The 21,956-nt window shown below is 40.8% G+C and overlaps 1 protein-coding gene across 1 annotated transcript; it reads right to left on the bottom strand.

Moving 5' to 3' along the window:
• Nucleotides 1-610: 610 nt before the first annotated feature.
• Nucleotides 611-8,018, bottom strand: trib2 (tribbles pseudokinase 2). The gene is made up of 3 exons (XM_020632417.3): nucleotides 6,627-8,018; nucleotides 4,912-5,204; nucleotides 611-2,858 (listed from the first exon to the last, which is right to left on the bottom strand). Exons 1-3 carry the CDS (start codon nucleotides 6,894-6,896, stop codon nucleotides 2,384-2,386), a joined length of 1,038 nt encoding a protein of 345 aa, XP_020488073.1. The 5' UTR covers nucleotides 6,897-8,018; the 3' UTR covers nucleotides 611-2,383.
• Nucleotides 8,019-21,956: the final 13,938 nt, after the last annotated feature.

Genomic DNA, 21,956 nt, shown 5'->3' with positions numbered 1-21,956 from the left:
CTCTCTCTCTCTCTCTCTCTTACTCGCTCTCTCGCGCATGCAGCAATTTTATGAATAAATTAAAAATTAAAAAGAACAGGTCAGAAATATGCTTGGTCCCAGGTATCACCTATGTGTGGGAAACACTGGAGAGCTAATATTTTTAAACAGGTTGTTGGTATAAAGTTGTCATTTCTATCGTTCTGCACTTCTTTTGATCTGGGCAAATGCCAGAGTTGTAAGTGTCAGTTCTAGCGCTAGCACTTAGTAGGCCTACAGTCAATAATAAATAATATTATTTTTATGAATATATTTGCCCCCTGCATGAAATGTGTGTAGAAATAGGCCTACAATGTATTTGAACTTCTACCATAATGGTGGTACTTGGAGAGCCAAATATTTTCGGAGTTGGTGCACAGCTTAAAAAGTTTGAGAACCATGGTCTAAACAGTACTTTTTTCAAATTAAGAGTTCAATGAATATGTTAAGGTGGGAAGAAAGAAATGTAACATTTCAAAACAGATCTCACTATAAAATACCCCAAAAGGTTTAATCTGATGCTACATTTCGCACGTCATCCAGTAGCTACGATTATGTTGTCCCATAGATGGAAAACAACACCAAAGTCAAATAGCAGTTCACAATTTATTTACTGAATAAATTTGGACAAAACACCAGAATCTGTTACAATACAATCAGAACATCTGAGGCAGATATCCCACCATGCACCACCCCCTCCATGAAACAAAAAAGGACTAAACATTAGCACCAACTTAAATAAAAGGTAGCTCAGTCTACGAAAACAATATAAAGCAAAAGTTGTTGTTTTTTTAATGAAAAGCAATCAGAAAAGTAGCAAATTGAGAATTTTCATGTTTTTAACTTTTCTTAAAAAACAAGCACCCTCCTCCCCCCCACTGCTAGGCAGGCTATAGCATTCATGGGGCACATGCCAATGACTAGACTTAAAAACACAAATTCAAGTAACATTGAGATACGACATAACATGTCCACTGGTACCCATTCCGAGCGTGATTGTATCACAGAACCTATGCAGGCAGTAGAAAACTAACATGAGGTCCTGGAGTGAGCATGTCAAAGCAATACTATCACTGAATATCTCGTATCAAGTTTTGAAAAAGGGAAATGAGGGAGACTGGGTGGCACAGGGCTTGTCAGGGCACCAGAATACTGGCACAGAAGATATTGTGTATAGTAAAACTTCAGACAGACATGTTCCTCTTGTGCCTGTCCTGTGTCAAGATATTGCCTACATCATACACGAAAAGGAATCTCTGAATAAAGAAAACCCTGCAATGTAGTTTTAAATATATATTTATTTATATATATATTTTTAGATTTATATATATATATAGCTGTTACAGTTTAAATAAATGTTACGTTGTTCTTCCTACAACTGAAGAATGAATTTAAATAAGAGGAAGCTAATTTTAAGGTGGAATTGTCCATTCACCTAACACATCAAGTGCATGACGCCATGTTGGGAGGCTTACCAAGAAAAACAGTTTAAGATTGAGGTTAAGGGAGTGATTTCAAAGCAGCAGTAATAACAGAGTGGAATAGCTTTTAAAGAAAAGGAAGTAATGACTTGTTTATAAAAGTCACAGAAACATAAGTGTGTGGGTGGGGGAAAAAAAGTGAAAAATGTTAGACAACGGATGCAGAAACATACAAACTATTGAAAACAAGGCTAACAAGGAGTTAAGTGACTACGTCAGATTATTATTAATAATTAAAAAAAATAGACCAATGAGGAAAAACAGGAAACAATGACGAGGTCAACCATGTTGATGATAATGAGAGAAAGCTGCTCTATTTATTCACCACGGCTCCCGGGTCAGACAGAATCACCTTTTGTTTGTTTAACATTAAAACTGGGGTTGTTATTTCTGACACTGGGTCTGTGGTTTTAATTGTAAGCACCTAAAGCTAGGACAAATAAAATTGAAGAAAAAAGGTGTGGTTTAGCAACGTGTCAGTTCGTTTTGAATTGTTCTCCTTGGTTTTATGCTTTTTATTGTCCCTTCATGCTTTCCATAGTGTCAAAAAAATGGTGAACGTGTCTACTTTAATGAGCACCACAATTAAACCAAAACAGATTTTGAAAAAAAAAAAATAAGAACATTGCTACATTGTTTGCAACTTGCATGTCTGGCAGCACTTCCACGAACTGGAGGTGCCTCACCAGGTGACGTTGAGGTGCCATTTGTCATGCCAGACTCAAGGTTTCCCATGAAATGGTGGAAAAGGAAACAGGATGGAAACACCTTTATTATGAGTGACAAATGTTCACCTATTAATCTCTAAACTACTGTTTTTGGCTCTGCTGTGAGCGAGGTGAGCCGACCGTGGCGGAGTCTTTTCGTTTGTGCTTGCTGTTTGCTCAGCTGAAGAATTGCTCCAGCTCTTCTTCCATGTTCACCTCAGGCACCATCTGCTCCTGCTCTCTTTCTCCTCTGCCGTGCACTACAGCTCCCCCTAGTGCCCCGGAGGAGGCAAACCAGGGGTGCTCCAGAATCTCCCGAGAGGTGAGGCGCTCTGCAGGTTCCCGGCGGAGGATGGAGCGGATCAGGCACTTGGCCTTGGGTGTGAGTGTCTCAGGGATGTTGAAGTGGCCCCTGCGGATTTTACTGAACAGAGAGCCGGGCTCAACGTCATGGAAAGGGTAGCGCCCTACGAGGATTGTATAAAGCATGACGCCCAAGCTCCAGACATCAGCTGCCTTCCCCGAATAGCTGCCGTTGGCATTGAGGATCTCAGGACTGACATAAGCAGGGCAGCCATGTTTGTCTGACAGCGAGTCATCATGACCGTCTAGGATATAAGTGTCCTCGAGGCTCTCCAGCTTTACAAGGCTTCTGCAGGCACAAAGAGAGAAAGAAAACCACATTTAATATGATGACACTGTCTAAAAAAAAGAGGATTACACAAAGTAGCATCTGATTGTGTTGCTGAGATATGACAAGAATTTTTCTGATCTTTGGATGCCGACATACAAAAACATAAAACAAAAAAGGACACTTTAGTGGGGTTAACTGCTCTAAAGGACATTGTAAGTGTTTCAGATCAACCTATTTGGGATATCAAAGGAAGTAGAGCACATAATGCTCTGGTCTTAAGTTTGACATTTCATTTCACTTCGATAAAAGAAGGGATGACTGACTGTCATTATTTCATGAACCATTTTTTGCAGAAAAATATGGACCTGCTAATGTGATTTGTTTCTCGTAGTCTTTCCTGTCAAAGTAACATCTATTAGGATTCAAAATAGCAGCCATGATACCCCTTGAGTGCTGATAAAAAATGCAGCCATCTGTGTGTGAGGTCCATGAGACTTGAAGCAGCAAACAAAGAGCCAGAGTGTGTGATTGTATCTTTCTACTGAGAACTGATAGGAAAAAGGAAACTCAGAAGTTTATGCTTGGTCATATTCCAGAATGCATTCTTTGCCAATTGTGGCACATGCAGACACTTACATATTAACCAACTCACTGGTTCATTGTTTTCAAAAGGAATAGGCTTTCATTAACATGCAATAAAGCCTTTTCACATTTTCAAAATCAAGGGAATGTATTGGTTTCCATTTGAGCCAAATGCCCATTAATCTTTCGTGAGATTAAGTGTCATGTGTTTTTCTTTTTAAATAATGCATGCCACTGTCGAAATAAGAATTTTTTGTCAGACATGTGCGGAGGTAAAAATCCCACTAAAAGAGACCTTATAAGTTCCCCCAAAAAGACCTTAACCCATTTTCAGTAGAAGCAAATTCTAAAAAGTCTTCTGAGACTGGTGGTATAGAAACAAAATGATCTGTTAAAGCAGCTGTGTCATATTGTACTTGAGGCTACTGAGGAAGCCTGCACAGGTATAATTTAATGTTGTTTTGTTCCTTTTCTTCTCTATGCCTTGTGTCACACACCTGGGTTCAAGCCAAATCCCATCCTTGTGTTTTGGTTTCTATTGAAACGTTGTCTCTTTGACTCTGAAGCCAGGAGGACTGACAAGATGTAAACTGATTCTTGACAGGTAATATAGTAAATGTGACCTAACACTGTCCTGCATGCTGCTCTTAAAATTCACCCAGCATCAATCTTTTAATGGGAGTAGGGGGCTGGGCATCCTAGCAGCAGTCTGGTGTAACATTCAAGGTCGTTGAACCGTTACTGAATATGTGAGGCGGCTCAACTTCCCTTTTCCGAAGTAAGAGCCAAAGAGTGATGTCATACTTAAAGATAGGGGGCTTTAAAGTCAAGTCTGTGTCAGGCTGTTAGGAAGTTTTACCTCAAAAGCTCCAGTCAGCATTCCCTTAAGGGGAACATTTCAGAAAAATGTTTGAGTTTGAATTAAAATACTTAAAAATAACACATTTAACAAGTATTAATGAAAAGGGGCTCTAAGGTTGCTGTGCCGACAGATGCCTGTATTTTGCTTAATGTAGGTATGTACGCTTTCCACCAGGGGTCAGTAAAGCAGTGTTGTATAAATGTGAATCTACAGATTTCTTATGCTGAGCACTACAGAAGTGCAGCAGTAGCAAAAGCTTGTCTTCATGATGCAAACACTAGTCCTGGTTACTCCTGGGCTCTAGCTCTTCATTTCAAAAGCTTTATTGGAATAACTCTATTGCAGTAATTCTTCCTGAAGTACGACTATAGACAAGTGTCACTGTTGAAACATGTGCACAAAAATAGCTCAGGGAGACATAAAGGGCTTAAGCTTCATGTACTCTGCATAACATCTGGACTAGAGAGGCATGTCATTCTTGCATCGTCTCAGTTTACACCATCATTACTGTAAGCTGATATGTAACACAGATGACGCTAACATGCTTGTTGTTACACACAAAACGCACAGATGAAACAAAAACACTGACAACATGCACACCGACTCTTTGGTTTACTCAGCACTGACCTGTCCTCGTTCTTAAAGACAAACTTCCTCAGTTTCAGGTCACGAAGGACCAGTCCGTTGTCGTGGCAATGTGCCACAGCCGAGGCTATCTGATAGAAGAGTCTGGCTGCTTCGTCCTCCCGCAACTTCTTGCAGGTGCGGACAAAAGAGTGCATGTCCCCATAGCTTCTCTCAAAGAACACGTAGGCTCGGGTCTCCCCAAGCAAGATCTCCAGGATTTGGTTTATATGTTGGTGCTGGCCTAGGACAAAGTAGGCCGCCAGTGACTCCTGGTATCGTCCAATGTCAAACACCTGCAATGATAGGTAAGGAAAACAGTCATATTTAAAGTCTGTTCTAAGGACACATAGGTATTTTTTTAAATCTAGGTGCCTTGGTAGTGCAACCATCCTATATGGTATGGTGATTGTTTTAAGGCAGGATTCAGAGGGAAAACAAACCTGCCAATAATCGTGCATTTTCCATTTTTTTATTTTAGGGACAGTTAAATCAAACTGAAAGCCTCAAAATGTCCAAAAATACAAACGGTCAGCATAACCCTCGTTGCTGTGACACAGAACTTGTGTAACTCTTTAGCAGAAGGGTGAAAGGTTGCACAGAGGCAAAATAAAAGAAGTTAATAAACAGAATTGTACTGCAGTTCCAGGTTGCAGTGTCTATTGTTTCCATAGTAACCACCAATTGACTTTCAGTATCACCAGTTCAGGGGAGAGGGCTTCTCTGCTCACAGTCAATACAAATACATCCCATAGCCCTTAAGATCTTAAACTGTGACAGAGGCTTCCAGCTTGGCAGTACTGATCAGTCATACGAGTGTTGAATGATTGGTTCTGTATTGAAAGTGGCACAAAGCAGATGAGGTCAAAAGGCAGTCATCTCACAAGCTGTGCCAAAAGGCCATTAATTTGTTATTGCCGTGACGAAACATTATCTGGAGTCAAAAAGCACGGGCTATTGGATATACGTCTTGTGAGTCCAATGGTGCACGTAACCATCGTCTCAATTCATCCAACCACTTCAGCCTGCATGAAGCTGGAGTATCCCCCCACTGCCCTTATAATCTGTGATACAGAAAGTCAAAATGGGCTATAAATGTGAGCAGTGAAGGCCATGAGGATGTCCTCAAACATTGTCAAAAGGGGTTTAATTCTTACAATCAGTGGGCTCAAAGCAGGTGCCAATGTCACAGCAGCTGGTTTAAACTTGAGCACCGCATACAAGACCATGATACTGTTACAGCATAGCACTATGAAAGAGAGACACGAAGGGTAAGCGAGACTAGCACAGAGGAGTGTGTGTGTGCGTGGTTACTCACTCCTTTGTCAACGTTACATCATGCAATCCAAACCACGCAGCTCACCCCATTCACTTTTTCCATTAGGCAGCTCTGCCAGCTCTCTATTTACCATTCAAGCAATTATTAAAAGGTTGGTGGCTGTGGACTTTCTGCAAAAGCCAACCCCTTATGAACCAAGCAATTCAGACTGCATATTTTAAATATATGTAGTATGTGTATATATTTAAAGTTATATGTGCTGAAATAAAACATTACATTTTTTATGCCATCATGAATGCAATAGGAGAGGAACTTGTAGGAACGGTGTGTTGTATCAGGCAAATGTTATTTCAACAATGCATTGGAGTACATGAGGAAGGTGGAGAGGCTGTTGTGGGAGCATATAGGTGGACTTGATCGATCACGCAGAACCACTTACCTTACACACGAGCTCTTCCCCGCTGTGCAGGTGGGCGGCTCTGAAAACGTGGTCTCCCTCCAGTGGTTCCAACAAAAGGTAGTCCCCGATGCGGGAGATACAGTGAGAGGAGTCCGGGGTCTCCGGCGGGCTGGGGGACCCGAGGTTGGGACTGAAACTCTGGTGCGACTCTGTAGTCCTCAAGCAAGATAATTCTTCAAAATCATGCGATTTGTGTCGTGATCTCCCATAACGTGAAATGTTAATTGGATTTGACCTCTGTATGTTCATGAGGAATAAGTGTGTTAACTCCTCAAAGAAGGGCGCTTCCTCCTCCTTGTTCTACTCGTCCTCGATAAAGGGCACCACTTTAATGTAAAACTCAGTGCAATATTACAAACAAGCCTTTACTTTTATTTAATCTTAATAAAAGTTTAAAAAAAAAAAAAAATTAAATACTGACTTTTCTGCTGCTTGAAAAATAGGCTTGAAGACAAGCAGAGCTACCTCGTCGGTGTTTATACAACAAAAAGAGGTCTGTAATTTCCTTTGCAGAGTTCAACTGCACATTTGACCCCCTTTGTTTTCCATTCAAAAGATAAGGCCAGCTTTAAAAAGACTTTAGTACCTCCCTACGTCGACCGACAATCCTTTTTTGCACAGACCTTCTGCAATTGCATTAACGTCAGGGATGCGTCCAAGCACGAAACACTGAAACAAAGGCTACCAAAAAGTCAGCTTTGACAATGAATGAAGAGAGCTAAGTTAACCCCAGCTGGTCTCATAGCTTATCTCGCCGGTTAATAATATGGCACGTTTCATAAAACAGAAACAATTACGTTTGGTTGCAGCTTGCAGGCACAGAAATAAAGCCCACGAAATATATAAAGCGAGTTTGCAAGCTTATTCTAGCAACTGTATTTAAACAAAACGTCATAAACCAATGATTGCTAGCAGGTGCAAAGCTATCTAGTTAGCTTCCTTGGCTAACTAGTACCCGGTCAGTGCACGGCCTTGTTCCCTAGGATTACTATCCATGCACGAAGATAGTCATCTACCACAGGAGCAGAAAACCCACATCCGGGAAAGGAAAAAAAAATGCTGCAGCTCTTTGTATGCGGGAGTCGACGTCTTCTCTCTTTCTCTCGGTCTAGTCCAAAGACAGAAAAAAATGTCGTCAGTGTCGTATGTCTCTTGCTGCAAGCCTCTATAAGGTAGGAAGGGATGGCCGGCCGTCTTTCCCAGGCCTATCCCTTGATTCAGCAGGACATCCTCTCTCCCGTGGTACCGCTGTGCTTCTTACGTGGCCGGGAATCTAGTCCATTCAAGTGCGGAGGGAGGCCAGCCGAGCTGCACACACTGCACACACACTGCGCCTATACCGATGCGAGGAGCTGACACTCACACACACACATACAGGAGACATACCAACCCCCCCCCCCCCCCGGTCGACGTCATTCCCAGCTCGAAACCCAATTGGCTTCCGACAGAAGTTATAATATGCAGCGCAGTCATGTGAGAACCATGTTTTGCAGCTACACCCCCGTGAATCTAAATGCATCGCACGCTGGTAAATTGGATGGGGAGGAAGGGGGGCGGTGGTGGGAGCGAGAGTATATCTACTGTACGTGCTGTGTTACAAATGTGTTTCCTCCTGAAATGTCATTCAAGGGAAAGTGAGGGGGGATCCCTTTCTCACAATAGCACGCAGATGTTCATCATCCAGCACAGTTATACACTGGTGATATTTATTTACAGAATCATTGTATTAAGCCATCATGCTAGATAATAGACAATGATTGTTTAACATGAAAACGCAGATGATAATAATAAGGTGTCTTTTCAGCTGCTGGGTAGTAATAATGACACGGAAAACAACAGAAACGTGAATTATGATCGAATAAAAGGGATAAAATAAAAAACCTCATTTATAAACAGCGACAAAAAAGAGAGAAACATGGGAGATTTATGGGTTTTAGCCTGTTAAAGAGTGTAATGACATTGATCTGTGTAAAGCCTTGCCCTTGAGAAAAATGCTTGTGTGCTTGTTTGAAATGTGAAAGGTATTAGCTCTGCTTTGATATGGGATCTTATTCCAAATGTGTGTGCCAAGTGCGTAAAGAAACAGATTTTTTTGGAGTGCAGACTTGATTAAAAGCTGGCACAGGACTGAGTGTTTCTCTTTTAACACATTCTTGTCTTGCAGAGTTGTGCTCCTGTAATGCATTACAAAGCAGAAGATGGAAGAGGTTCATTATTTATTGTTCTTCCTAGATTACCAGGGGGTGTGACAGCAGGATTGTGCAATTCCACATAGGAATGGCGGGGCGGTGAGAAGAATGCTTGCAGCTGGACTCAAGACACTGACAGAAGTGTATGATTTAACCTTTCTCCTTTCTCCATTTCTACATACTTGCGGGCAGCAGCAGCAGCGCACACAAGCATACACAAACATGCACTGCCTGCCTGAATAAACCCCCGCAACATGGAAATACATTTTTCACACAGAGGCCTCTCATCTCAGAGATGGTTTGCAGATGCAGAATGTAGCTGCACCCACAAGCTTTTACATCGCAGTTATCCACCTTATGTATATGTATGTTTCTGTGATATAACCTCTATATGAGCCACCCACTTTATTCTTTTCTATAATGCTGGAGTGCTTTCACTTCACAATAGCCGTGGAAGATGTTGCATGTAGAAAGGATCAATTAATATTTTCATTGAACATTTCTGTTTAATGTACATCTCTGCATCCACCCATCACTCTAACCCCAGATAGGGATTCTGTTAAGCCTAAACCACATCTGTGCATGAATCAGAATAATAATCCCCAAAGATTGCTTTTTGCCCCCATTCCCTGCCACACTGTGTGACTCATTCACAGTGGAGAGCAGCACTCGAGAAAAATCCATTGAGGCCCATCAGCTCTCCAGACACGCCTACATGCCGAAGAGCAACGAAAGGCTGCCCCAGCAGTGCCTTCCAGCAAGAGCTATGTGTGTGTGTCTGTGTGTGTGTGTGTGCCACCGAAGCAAGATGTGTCCTGGAAGACTACAGAGGTCAACGAGGATGGATGAGTGTGTGTGAATCCCCTGGGCAGTGTTATGATGTTACCAACTTCCTAATAGGCTGTTTGGCCCAGTAAAAAAATGATCTAAGGTCAGTTTCTGCTGTGATGTTGACGTTATTTGAAGGCCTTAGGGTGGACATCCACCAGAGGAATGTGTTTTCACATGAAACTCATTCGCAAGCACCATGAACCCACTCAAATGAGACTCATTTTCCTCACATTATAAATGCAGAAAATACCCAATTTCCCGTGCACCATCACTAAGCAACGCAGCTACAGCCAGCTCATGTTGACACCACCAAGAATCAGCGCTGTCACATCCACACCCTGCGGGTAACTTCCACTGAGAAACTCGATCATATGCAAAAAGATAGATGCAGAGGCACATAGGAGGAATGAGCTCATCCAGCGAGAGTGAGAGGAGAGGATGTGTGGGAGAGAGAGAGCGAGGCAGGAGGACAGAGGAGGGAAAAGCAGGCGAGCTGGAGAACGTGACAAGTGGTATAAAAACTAGAAGAAGGGACAGAAAGTGTTGGAAAATAACTTGTGTTTATGCCAGCTGTAGAGTTAGGCATGTTAAACAGATTGCACAGACGTTTTCGCAAGTAAAAGGCATCGAATCTAACATAGTAATGCAAAGAGGCTGCACAGGTATTTAGTTCTGTTTTGACTGAAGACTTGTTCCAATGGCTCCTCCAGGTTTATTTTTATATTAACTGTTGAGATTTCTTCAAATTCCCATGATCCTCATCTTTTAATGACCCTTGGTGAGCATGTTGGTCCAGGCTAACAGCTGCAATAACCCACAATTTCAAGTGAGTGGAAAAAGCAAGTTATTTTGGGGATGGGTACATGTGCCACATTCTGCTCGGCATGGCACTTTGGGACTGAAGGCCTGTGTTTAACTGAGAGAGAAAGGGATATAGCTGTGGATTTGAAAACAGGGAGGAAGAGAGGAAAAGAAAAGAGTATAATGTTTCACTGATGATGTGACGACGCTCATATTTCTTCCCATTCTTCCTGTCACGGTAGGGCCAATGCCGCTCATCATACAACAATAGCAATCATAAAAAAAGATGTGCAATTATAAGTGCAAGCTTGTTTTTATATGCCTTTGTAATGAGCTCTGCCCTTTCAAATGACATGGTGTACAAAAGGAAAGCTACAATTTGTAATTGTTGAAGTGTTGTGTGTTATTGAACTTATCCAGAGACATTGAAAAGTGCCATTTTAAATCATCGTTTATACATTCACTTTAGTTGTGTCATCTCTTTTCAGAACCAGCGACAATGAAGATATTTACAGCTTTTTTGTGCACTTCATGGCAAATTACAAATTGCTCTAATAAAGCAATCTATTGGTAAATTGTCTACTTGGATCATTTCTAGAGGATTTTCATGTCAAAATGACAAATAAATTGTGTAAAAATCTGAATTAAATGGGGTGCTGGTTTAGTAAGTAAAACAGGAGTCCTCAACGCTCTGGTCGCTGGTTCAGGTCCTAGCTTTTCAAACATTTAGTGCCAATCATTTTCATATATCCTGTCTCTCTTCAGATGCTCTATCAAACAAAGTCATGCCAAAAAGTGAATGAGTCTATAAATATCCATGAAAGCTAAAATCCTGTGTGCTTAACAATACTGTCCATGAGCGCAGAGGAGACTCTACATGTTATTATTTGAAAATGGCTGTAGTCTGTAGTTGAAGGTCAGATAAGGAGGCTCCTGAAAGAGAAACCATCGCACAGCCATCTGCTTCACAGAAAAAATGTTAAACAATGTGTCTCTCAAATGCAGCTTTACAAAGGTGTTAAGATCCTCTGATGATTTCTACGAAATGAACACGTGCTCAAGTGGAACTAGGGCGATGAATTGAATACGCAGTTGCAGTGATTTGCAAAATTGCAATGTTGAGCAGAATGTCCAGGAATTTGGTTGAATTGTTCCTTAAGCAAGGGACTGACTTCTACAGAAAATAATACTATTACTCTAAATCTTTCATTTGTCATTTGTAGAGAACAAAATAATGCACATGACAAAATTGGGTCAAGAAAACAGGCCAAGCCTGAAACATATTTCATACTGTATGGTTTGTCTTGGGACCTCTTAATAACTTGTCTACTAATGCATGAATCCAAATTAATTAACACATTGCCTGAAAGCTGTCCAGGCAGTATCTGTGTGTAAACCCAAGGGGACATTTCAGCAGATCAAACAAACACTGGCGCTTCCTTTGACTTTAATTCAGCTTTCTGGCTTCTGACCCACAGTTTATATGTTGCTACACGAGACCAAATCAAACTGAAAATGTCCTGTAATCCTGCCCAGAGTGAGATATTTTTTCCACTTTTCCTCTCTGAGGTAGCAGGAAATGTGAGCGGCTGTGAGAGGCAGGTCACACAGACGAGACCTCCCCCCTTCTGTGCAGAGAGGAAGGATCTTGGCTCGAGGGGGAGACGGGATTGGCGTCACTGGCTTGGATCTCTCCTTCATGAAGTCAGACAGCTGAGGAGAGCGAGGACTTGTGGCAGCTCTGTCGCTGGACAGGGTGACTCACTCACTCATAAGTGGAGAGGTTAATAATAGTCATACTTCAGAGTTGCTACAAGCGAAATCACACAGCTTTAGCAGAATTAGCCTTCCAAATAGCACAGCTGGAATGCAGAATTAACTTGTTTAGCACTTATTAATGTGACAGTATAGAGGTTTAAATAACAATAAACCTCCAGAAAGGGACAAAAGAAGAGCTAATTCGACATCATTGGTGTCTAAATTTGTGTTTTCTCTATGACAGATGATATTGTCTTCCATAGAAGATATTTCCTGGCATTGCGGCAAAAGCATGGAACTGCCTGAGGCGTCATAGGGGGAGAAAAGAAGGCAGATATATTAAAGCTTGACATTTTGGAGAGGCAAGGTTAAGACACCAACATTATACTGCATGTGATATTGATGAGTCAGTCACGAGTCTCAACGCCTCGCAGGGGAGTCATAGCAGAGAAGCTCAGCACTTAAGAATACTACATTCAGGATGCGATATAACAGGAATCTGTAATGCTTCTTAAAATGAAAATAAAAGTAAAAGTATATCAGATTATATGAATGATTGTTTACATGTTAAGCTTTTTGATCATATGCACTTCTGTTCCCATGAAGCAATCGAGTGATAAGACATAGAAGAACTTCGGTTTCATCACAGTTATCAAAGACATGTGATCTTTGACGGTTTACTCTGTTGGCTGGGGATGTTTTACACAAAGAAGACTACAGATAGACACCTAGTGGCTTGGTGGTTTTCAATGTTGTCTCATGGCAAAGAGTGTGGTTTTTCTGTTGGTTCTTCTCAGTGTTCTTATGTTGGATTCCTTATATAGTCCATAAGCACACGAAAAAAGTCAGAGTTCACAAAGAAATTAAGTCAAAACATAGTAATTCTTATTTTTCTTTTACAACTCTCATTTGACCTCTGAGGCTAAATATGAACTGACAAAAAAAGGACAAGATTCTGAGATAGCACGGCATTAAAGTTTACTGTTGTCATTTTGTCTCTTAAGGGTGATATTTGTGTTCACATAAGGTACTTGTCAAATGTACAGAGAAGTATCTTATCTGGATTAATCACAGTAGAAGCAGTGATTACACACGACTGCAAGTATTCGTTTTTTAAAATTAAGAAATAATCAACATGTACCTCAGCCCTGCAGCTCATCATGCTCACCACACATACAGAGGTGCCTACGACACAGTATTATGGATGCAAATGCAGGACCAATCAGAAAACTATGATTGCACTTGAAACAATCTAAGCCAGATGTTTCAAAACATCTACATTTTAAGCATAGGTTTTGCACCATTACTGCCTGAGAATATGAGACAATGAAAGGCTTACCTAGTGCAACATAAGGAGCCTATTTTTTTTGACTGGAATAGATGTTCATTATCTTAAGTGATTGGGTAAATGGGGCGGCTGTCACTCAACCAGAAGGTTGGGGGTTAAATCCCCAGCTCCTAGAGCAATACGCCCAATGTGTCCTTGGGCAAGACACTTGCTCCCGGTGCATTGGCGGCATGTGCATGTGTATGAATGGGATTAGTTACTTCTGATGGACACTTTACAGAGCAACCTCTACCATCAGTGTGTGAATGGGTAGGTTTGACATGCGGTGAAAAAGGCACTTTGAGTAGTCTGAAGACTAGAAAAGCACTAAACAAGCTCAAGTCCATTTACTTTTTACCATTGTTTTTAAACCAGATCGCCCCATTGTAATGTAGCCTATAAACTACATCTATACTGTGAATGACTTAACAGGAGATGTAACAGGTAATGCAGTGCAGTGACGAGAGATTTTTTTGTTTTATTTGCTGATTATTTGTCGGGGTTTATTTCCCAGTAAATATAGACTTGAGCACACATTGCAATTCTTACACTTCACTGATAATCCACAGAATGATAGAGGACGATCAAGCTTCATAATCTGACAAAGTTTCATATCACGTCGTCATTCAGTCTATAATTAATGTTTTGAAAGGATAATTAATGTGCATGAGGCTCACGATTTATTTGCATATGAAGCAGGAGAGTTATATGATTCATTTGAGTGAAAAAAGAATGGACACATTGACGTCTCTAGATTAATCACATGGGTTCACTATTAACATTGATAGAATAAAAGAAACCGGTCAAATGGGTCAATGGAGGCAATTAGAACTCCTTCTTTTTCTTACATTTCTTACATTTTGTACTATGGTACTGTAGAAAATTATCAGATTTAATGGGAAATAAACTCCAGAGAGGAATTTGCTTGAATATTATAGGTCATAAAAAATTCAAATATCTTCACATTTAATGTGGGACTTTATCACTTTACCTGTTTTTCATGCTTTTCGGCATGCAAATGATAACATTTATATTAAATAAATCATATAATGATAAATTGAACAACATGTGGGTTTGTTGAAAAAAAAATCCAAAGAAATCTCTTCTGACCTAAGAAATATTGATGTTTGTCTTGGACTGTGTTATATTGTCATGAATTCTTATTATTGTCTGCATGTAAGACAACAACAAAATAACACGAGAGGAGATAGATCAAGGTGCTGCTTTCATACTCTCTAACATACCACATAATACAATCTACTTATAGTACATTTAAACATCCGTTTATTAATATATGTCCAGCCTCGAATACCGTCTATTACCTCATACAACCAATATATTGCAATAAGCAACATATAGTCTTTTGTGACATGCTTTTGTTGCAAGGGTGTATTTTAATAGCTCTACAGATGGCTTGTACAAAGATATGAATGGTAAAGTGATTGAAAAAAGAGAGGCAATATCTATGACTCTGCAGGCAGATATTAAGTACATTGTGAGCACATTTTTTGTAACATTTTAAAGGATTTTCATGTTGTGTAAAGGTCACACGAAATTTGTCTTTTGCAATGATTCAGAGCCTGTACGATAAGCTATGAAATGATGAGAGCACATTGTCCTTGTCTGGCCCCTGTCTGAGAACACACACACTCTCACAAGCTTGTGCGCACACACACACACACACACACACACACACACACACACACACACACACACACACACACACACACAAACACACACACACACGCACACACACACACACACACACACAAACACACACACACACGCACGCACACACACACACACATCTCTGCAATATACGCAGCTGCTGCTATGGCAACCTGTCTCCAACCCCCAGGGAGTATTGTACAGGATTGCAAACACAAACACACACTCACACACACTGAAACACACATAAGGGACCCCGCGCTCTAATCTCCTGGGAAAGACGGAACACTCGCTTTATGAGCCATTTTGTGCCAAAAGGTACATTTCATGCCTGCTTAGAAAGGAAAAATATGGCAAGGAGTTTTAATTCACTTCCTTTTTTTCCGCTTTAACATGCATCAGGATAAAGTCACAGAACTTCATCACAGCATGATTAAGGTCGGCTTAGTGCCACTTCCATCATCTTAAGTGAATTACCAATACCATTATGAAGTACTCCTTTTATACGCTACTGAGTATTTCACATGTTCTTGATGAGGTGTAACAGCCTCCGACACAGCTTTTAGAGAATGCAACATTGAAAAATGAAATCCATTCAAATGAAATCAATCTATGTTTGTAAGCAGCTTCTTGTTATTTTGAATTTAAGTGGAATCATAACCACTGTGAATATGTTCATGTTGTTATTTCCTGAAGAATCAGACGGGTTGAGTCTCACTTGACTAACGACTGTTATTTGGAGTACAGGGTAGTTGATGGGGAGTCAACCAGGACATCACTAGCTGCCGCTGCACTTGATCACTTCTGCTCAACTTCCTGCCTGTAATGCTGTTATGTCTCGTGTGACAAGCCAATGGTCTTTGTGTTTAAACCTACCAGACTGTGGCAGGTGCACACACACTCATAAGGCTGCTTGGAAATCCTTCTTCTTTGCAATCACTCATTAAACTAGAAATGCAGAAGACAGCGGGGACAACTGCAGCATGACAATCACTTCAAACAAACAAGGTTCTCCCCTGTTTCCTCTGCCTTTTCAGATCAATCTAAACTTTGTACTATGCTGTAAAATCTCAACGGAGGAGGAATCGTTGATGTAGGATGAAAATCTAGGCCATGCTAGATTGAGGGCAGCAGATATCAGATAAGAGTGTGCATCATTTGGTGAAAAAAATATGAATGCAAAGAGAGTTGCAGAGTGATTTTTTTTTTGGCAGTTTCAGAGATCCTTGTGTGGGCTGTTAGCTGCTGCTAGCTTTGAATACGGCCTGTATTCACATAATAGGGATGTGCAGCTATTAGGATAATAATTGACTGTCTTCTCCAAAGGCCTTAGCCTCCGGCGGAATAGCCTCGAGCCTGACAAGGAGGGAGACAAACAAGGAGGGTGGAAAGAGAGGGAGGAGTGACCTGCGATTACTGTCACAGTAAGCAACATTAGCAGCATTAGCTGTGACAGTAATGATCTGTTTCCAGCGTATCTGGCTAACATAGGCTGGCATGTCAAACAAACCATGCCTGTGGCAATCAGTGCCGGGCATGGGTCAGCGTATTCAATATAACATTAGAGCTCAAATGACTGCAGAGTACTCCCACTGAATTGTGGAAGCCAGGAAAGATGAATGCTTATCCTTTTTCTCCTCTCTTTACCCAAAATGATGGCTTACTTTGAAATGGATAATGACAAGGGTTACAGGGCTCATAAGGCTCTGGAAAAGCCCACTGATGACGGCTCAGATAACTGATACCATAACCTCTCCCACTGTCTGCTCACTGGAAGTCTGACTTTAGATAACTCTTTAATGTGGTGCATCATAAAGAGACTGGGGGTGTCTGTGGGTGGAGCATTATGAGTAGCAGACCTTTGAGATATCCTTGCATCTTTGATGCAGCAGGACAGCCCCTTTCAACATCACTCCCCTGCAAGGGATGAGCAGATAAGGTGGAGGATGAGAGCCGCTAAGATGCTAGTTTCTCAGAGTAGCACCATAGCTGTTAGCTTTCTGCTGACTCGCACGGTCTGGGATTTAATGCTGAGCACACAGGTGTGTTTGTGTGCATATGTATGTGTGTGTGTAAGCAAATAAAAGTAAAAGTGGAAGTTGAGCCTGCTTACATTCCCAGCAGGATCTTTTGTTTTTAAAGGTCATCTCTTGTCGTGTCCACATCATGGGTCATTAGTACTTTATGTTAACAATAAACATGTCCTCACACTACAAACACATTCCTGAAAGACGACACGTTTGGGAAGCAAAAACAAACTTCCTGCTGTGTTATTTATCCGCAGATTCACATAGATGCATTTTTATTTGATTTCATTATCTCTCAAATCTAATTACTCTCCCCTGCTTTCCTTTCTTACACACACACAAACACACACACACACACACAAACACACACACACACACACACGCACACACACACACACACACACACACACACACACACACACACACACACACACACACACACACACACACATACAATGCTAATAGCACAAGCATGATGTAATTATTGCAGCCTTGGCAAATTTGTTCTTTTCCTGCTGTTCCCAATGACCTGAAAACGAGAAGCGTTGTTGTAACATAATTAAAGACGATAAGTAAATATGCACGATGTATCTCCATTGTGCTATAATGAAGTATACAATAATAAGATTTTACTGGAAAACTGGAAAGTGTGTAGGCAGGCCATCTTCCCAAGTGGAAACTGTCATATGGTTGCTTTTACAAAGTTCTTGTGTGTAGTCAAGGAAAAAAAGAATTTCCTTCACTGTGCTCTTCATCAGGCTAAACAGATGTTTCAGTCACATTCCACACTGACTGGTGAAATTAACATTAGCTAAGCAGATGATCAACAGTTTTATTTGAGTGAATTCAGCAGTGATCAGCTACAATTGGGAAGTACTGTCTTTTATTGCTGAAGGGAATACAGCTTTACGGATATATTGAGCAGATTTAGACCCATCTGCTTCCACATAAAGTAGCAATGTGAGAAAAATATCCTTCTCCGATTGTTCTCATGACAAAAAGTGTTAATAGGGATTATGATGATAACAATGTCTGGAGAAACTACACCGCTGCTGCACCAGATGACAATTATAGTGATCATGTTGCTCAGAATGGCGATTAGAGGAATGCGATGTTCACACATTTTGCATTAAGAATCACAAAAGCCTGCAGACATGGAAAAAAACTCACCCTCTAGTATGTATTATCATCCTCTGAAACATGTCTTGCTGTGCTGCAGTTTTGAAGCAGATAGTACATATTGTCTACCTGCTGTGTAAATTACTTTTGGGATATAGTTTGGCTATGGTGTATTATTGCTCTGAAATGTGCCACGAGCGCCAGCGGGCCGCTACATTATATGAAATCTAACAGATGGCTTTCTACAACCTGAGCAATATGTTGGGGTGACCTCCCTGATTTTAGATGTAATAACTGCCAAAGAAACAAGGTAGAGAAACAAAAAGCAATCTTCTCAGACAGCGATAACATCACACTTTGGAGGTGCGGAAAACAAAGGGACTGGAATGAAAGAAAATATCAAATATCATACAACAATGGTTTTCAGATGAGGGTGTAATAAGTATTTCATTTTGTTCCGACATCAGAGGATCAAAATATTAGATACTGCACAAAGTGTAGCACACTGATGAATATTGAGAGAAATGTAACTAATCAGGCTTCATAATGGCAGACAATAATAACACTAAGAGATGCTTAAGTCTGGAACAATAGCTAAGAAGAGGTTTCATGCTCATACGGTATCATGCAGAAATGAATGATGGCGGCTCTGGTTCTGTGGTGGAGTTGGTTGTCTTTCATGTGCAGCCCACATGTCAAATTGTCCTAGGGCAAGACAGAACCCCAAATAGCTATCGAAGGCAAAGCCATTGGTTAGTAAAATATTCCTTGCGGAACAGATCAGTACCAAGCAGCAACTTCTGGTATTGGAAAATGTAAGCAATATGAAACTGAAAAAACTACAGTTCCTTGAGTGTCCATTTGAGGGTGGTTCCAACAGACCCGAGGCCTATACTACAAAGCGAGTTCAACATACCCAGGGTATCTTTGGGTTATCTGGCTTCATTAACCCCAACATAAGAGATCATGCTCAACAGTCATAAGAAAGAAAAAACAGTGAGGATTAATGTGCAAACTACGGCTTATTATATTTTATTCCCATCGTTAGTTCACCTTAGAACTGACTATAATGACTCCTGTTTTTATCTTAACGGAATGTGTTGCTCTGACTCTTTCATGTGGTGAGTATTAACATTAACATGAATATATAATTCAAAGTCATGAGTAGGCTTTTTGAAATTGTACATCTTTAAAACCCAACTATAATGATCCAGTGCTTTTTTTAGTCTCTGTTGAAGGATGAAGGATGATATGAATTAAAAATAAGGATGAACTTTAAGGACTATAATGTTAAATCATGCCCGCCACATGAAGTGTCCTCCCCCCTCTCGATCAACTCCGGGCACTCCACGATCAAAAGATCTGATTGGTCAGTGTGCGGAGACTTCCACAGGTTGATCTCATATCTCGAACATAACAGAACAGGTTAGGTGTGCAGCATAAGTTACCGTGGCGATATCCCCAGGTAACAAGTGAACGACCTTCATAGGACTGAAAACCCAGGGTTAACCCTGAAGTTACCTTGCTAACCTCAAATCCTGTTTCATAGTACAGGCCCCTGGAAGTCCCATTCAAACCCCATATTATCTCAATTTTGACAACAGAAATAAACGTGCTTAAAAAAAATGATGTTGGTCTGTTGGCTCTATCTGCTCACATTGTAAGTCAGGCTCTTAAGTCAAACTTCAGCTGTTTTACTGTTGTTCAAAATGTTACTGCCTGCCCTGCTGTTTGCATCTGTATATAAACGAAGACTAAGAAATCCATTCATCTTTTGTTAACATTCAAGTGACAGCAAGCTCACTGTGAGTGGTAAGACAGACCCTGATTAAGAAAACATTTGCTTATCTTGGAATTGCCTAAGGCTACAAAATAATACACATATTATCCATTACTGCCTATTAAAATATATATAAATGAAATGGTTCTTGGAACGAATGGAGACATGAGATCCAGCTCTATTAAAACAGCTTTAATTCCTATTACTATGCTTCAGTCAATCAGCACATAATGGTTCTGAAAATACTCTATACCTTTGCACAGCATGTGAGAAATAATGAAAGTCCATTAGTGACAAATGTGATTTTTCATGATCATTTTTGCAATTTAAAAATAAATATAAATAAAGGATAACATTCAAATAGTTATGAGTAATTGGATGTTTGTATGGGTAACTGGCTCACAACTTTCTTTTCCTAATTCATTTTCACCCAAAACTGATCAGTCTAGAAATTGTATACACATAATATTGTATTTTGGGTACATTTTTAGATAGCAAATAGGAACTGAAACGGAGATGTAAACAACAACAAAAAATAGCCAAAAAATGTCAAAATGAAAAGGAAAGAGTCTTAGAGGGGGGGGATAAAAAGTTTAAACAGGCAAACATACTCAACACTGACGAAGGTCTTTCCCTGAAATGTCTGCGGCAATAAAAGAAGTTTGTTTAAGATATTGGTGTGCTGTCCTGTAATATTTTTGATACTTTTGGTTGAGGATTCAGCAACCATACAAATAACTTAGCCCGTTTTTGAAGAGTCCAATTGGACACTTCCAGTGTTACACTCTTCATGGATAACAAAGATGCAGCATTACAATCATGCGGGACTGCAACAGATTTCACACAGAAAACCATTAGCCAGTCTGTAACTTGTGCTGAGTTGCATCTTGAGAGCAAAATGTTTCTCTCAAACTGTGATGGAACATTTCTCGAGCTCCATTGTGGAAAAACTAACAGGCCCACTCTGCGCCAGCCCCCGGCCCTGTCTCAGCGTTACGATGAATGTGACTCAGGCTTCCATAGGAGTGAATGGCTGTTGCCTGCTCACTGCTTTTCTCTCACATGGCTCGCTGCCAGAGCTCTAATTTAAGCTCCAGGCCTTCTGCTCGGAGAGGGGGAGTGTAGAGGAAGCTGAGCCCAGGCAGGAGTGTGGTGGGTGGGGGGAGAGCGCTGGGCTCTGCTCCCTAGAGTGGAATTGATGGCTGTTAAGCTCATCAATGGGGATGAGTCATCTGAGGCAGCCAGCCGCTTCATTCCTCCTGGTGTGGCTGCCTGAAGTCGAGGAGAGTCGAATTCTCACTTACTACCTGCTCTCTCTGGTGGATCAGGTCCTTTTAAAACCTGTGATAAGGTGCAACTTTTAGCATGCACCACACTAGAGAGTGAATTACTGCTTGGATGCACTTTTAAGTTGTTGATAGTTTTTATTAATCTTTGAAGTCTTTGCATTTTCACAAAAGCTGAGAACTTGAGTGTGTATATGTGCATTCTCATGCAGTCTGTGTGTGTGTTCATAACCAGTGAAGCAACAATTTCCATATCCGTTTAATTGTCAAAGGTCAAAATCTTTTATGCAGCCAGCAGTGGGCTGATGGCGGTTGGCTGAACATACATCTGATTCCATTTGGGCTGGTTTCGGTTTCAAAGCCTCCCACCTTCCTGTCTCATAATCACTCCTACGGATTTTTCGAATCAATCCAGGCCTCAGTTCAGACTGAGATGACATCTGATCAACAACTGGCAACAGTGATGGCTAAAAAATGTTCAGTGTGGTCTTAGAAGGATGTTGTGTGTCCACACAATCTTCTA

The sequence above is a fragment of the Labrus bergylta genome, chromosome 15 (genome assembly GCF_963930695.1).
Source record: "Labrus bergylta chromosome 15, fLabBer1.1, whole genome shotgun sequence".
Classification (NCBI taxonomy): domain Eukaryota; kingdom Metazoa; phylum Chordata; class Actinopteri; order Labriformes; family Labridae; genus Labrus; species Labrus bergylta.
Note: the sequence above shows the minus strand (reverse complement) of the source record. Positions and strands in the feature narration are given on the sequence as shown.

Bases quoted from the DNA above. Each gene is read 5' to 3' on its own strand.
- trib2 (XM_020632417.3), bottom strand. From the start codon at position 6,896: ATGAACATACAGAGGTCAAATCCAATTAACATTTCACGTTATGGGAGA. The intron at 5,205-6,626 runs GTAAGTGGTTCT...CTATCATTGCAG, and splicing joins GGGAAGAGCTCGTGTGTAAG to GTGTTTGACATTGGACGATA. The intron at 2,859-4,911 runs GTCAGTGCTGAG...TTGTGCCTGCAG, and splicing joins GTCTTTAAGAACGAGGACAG to AAGCCTTGTAAAGCTGGAGA.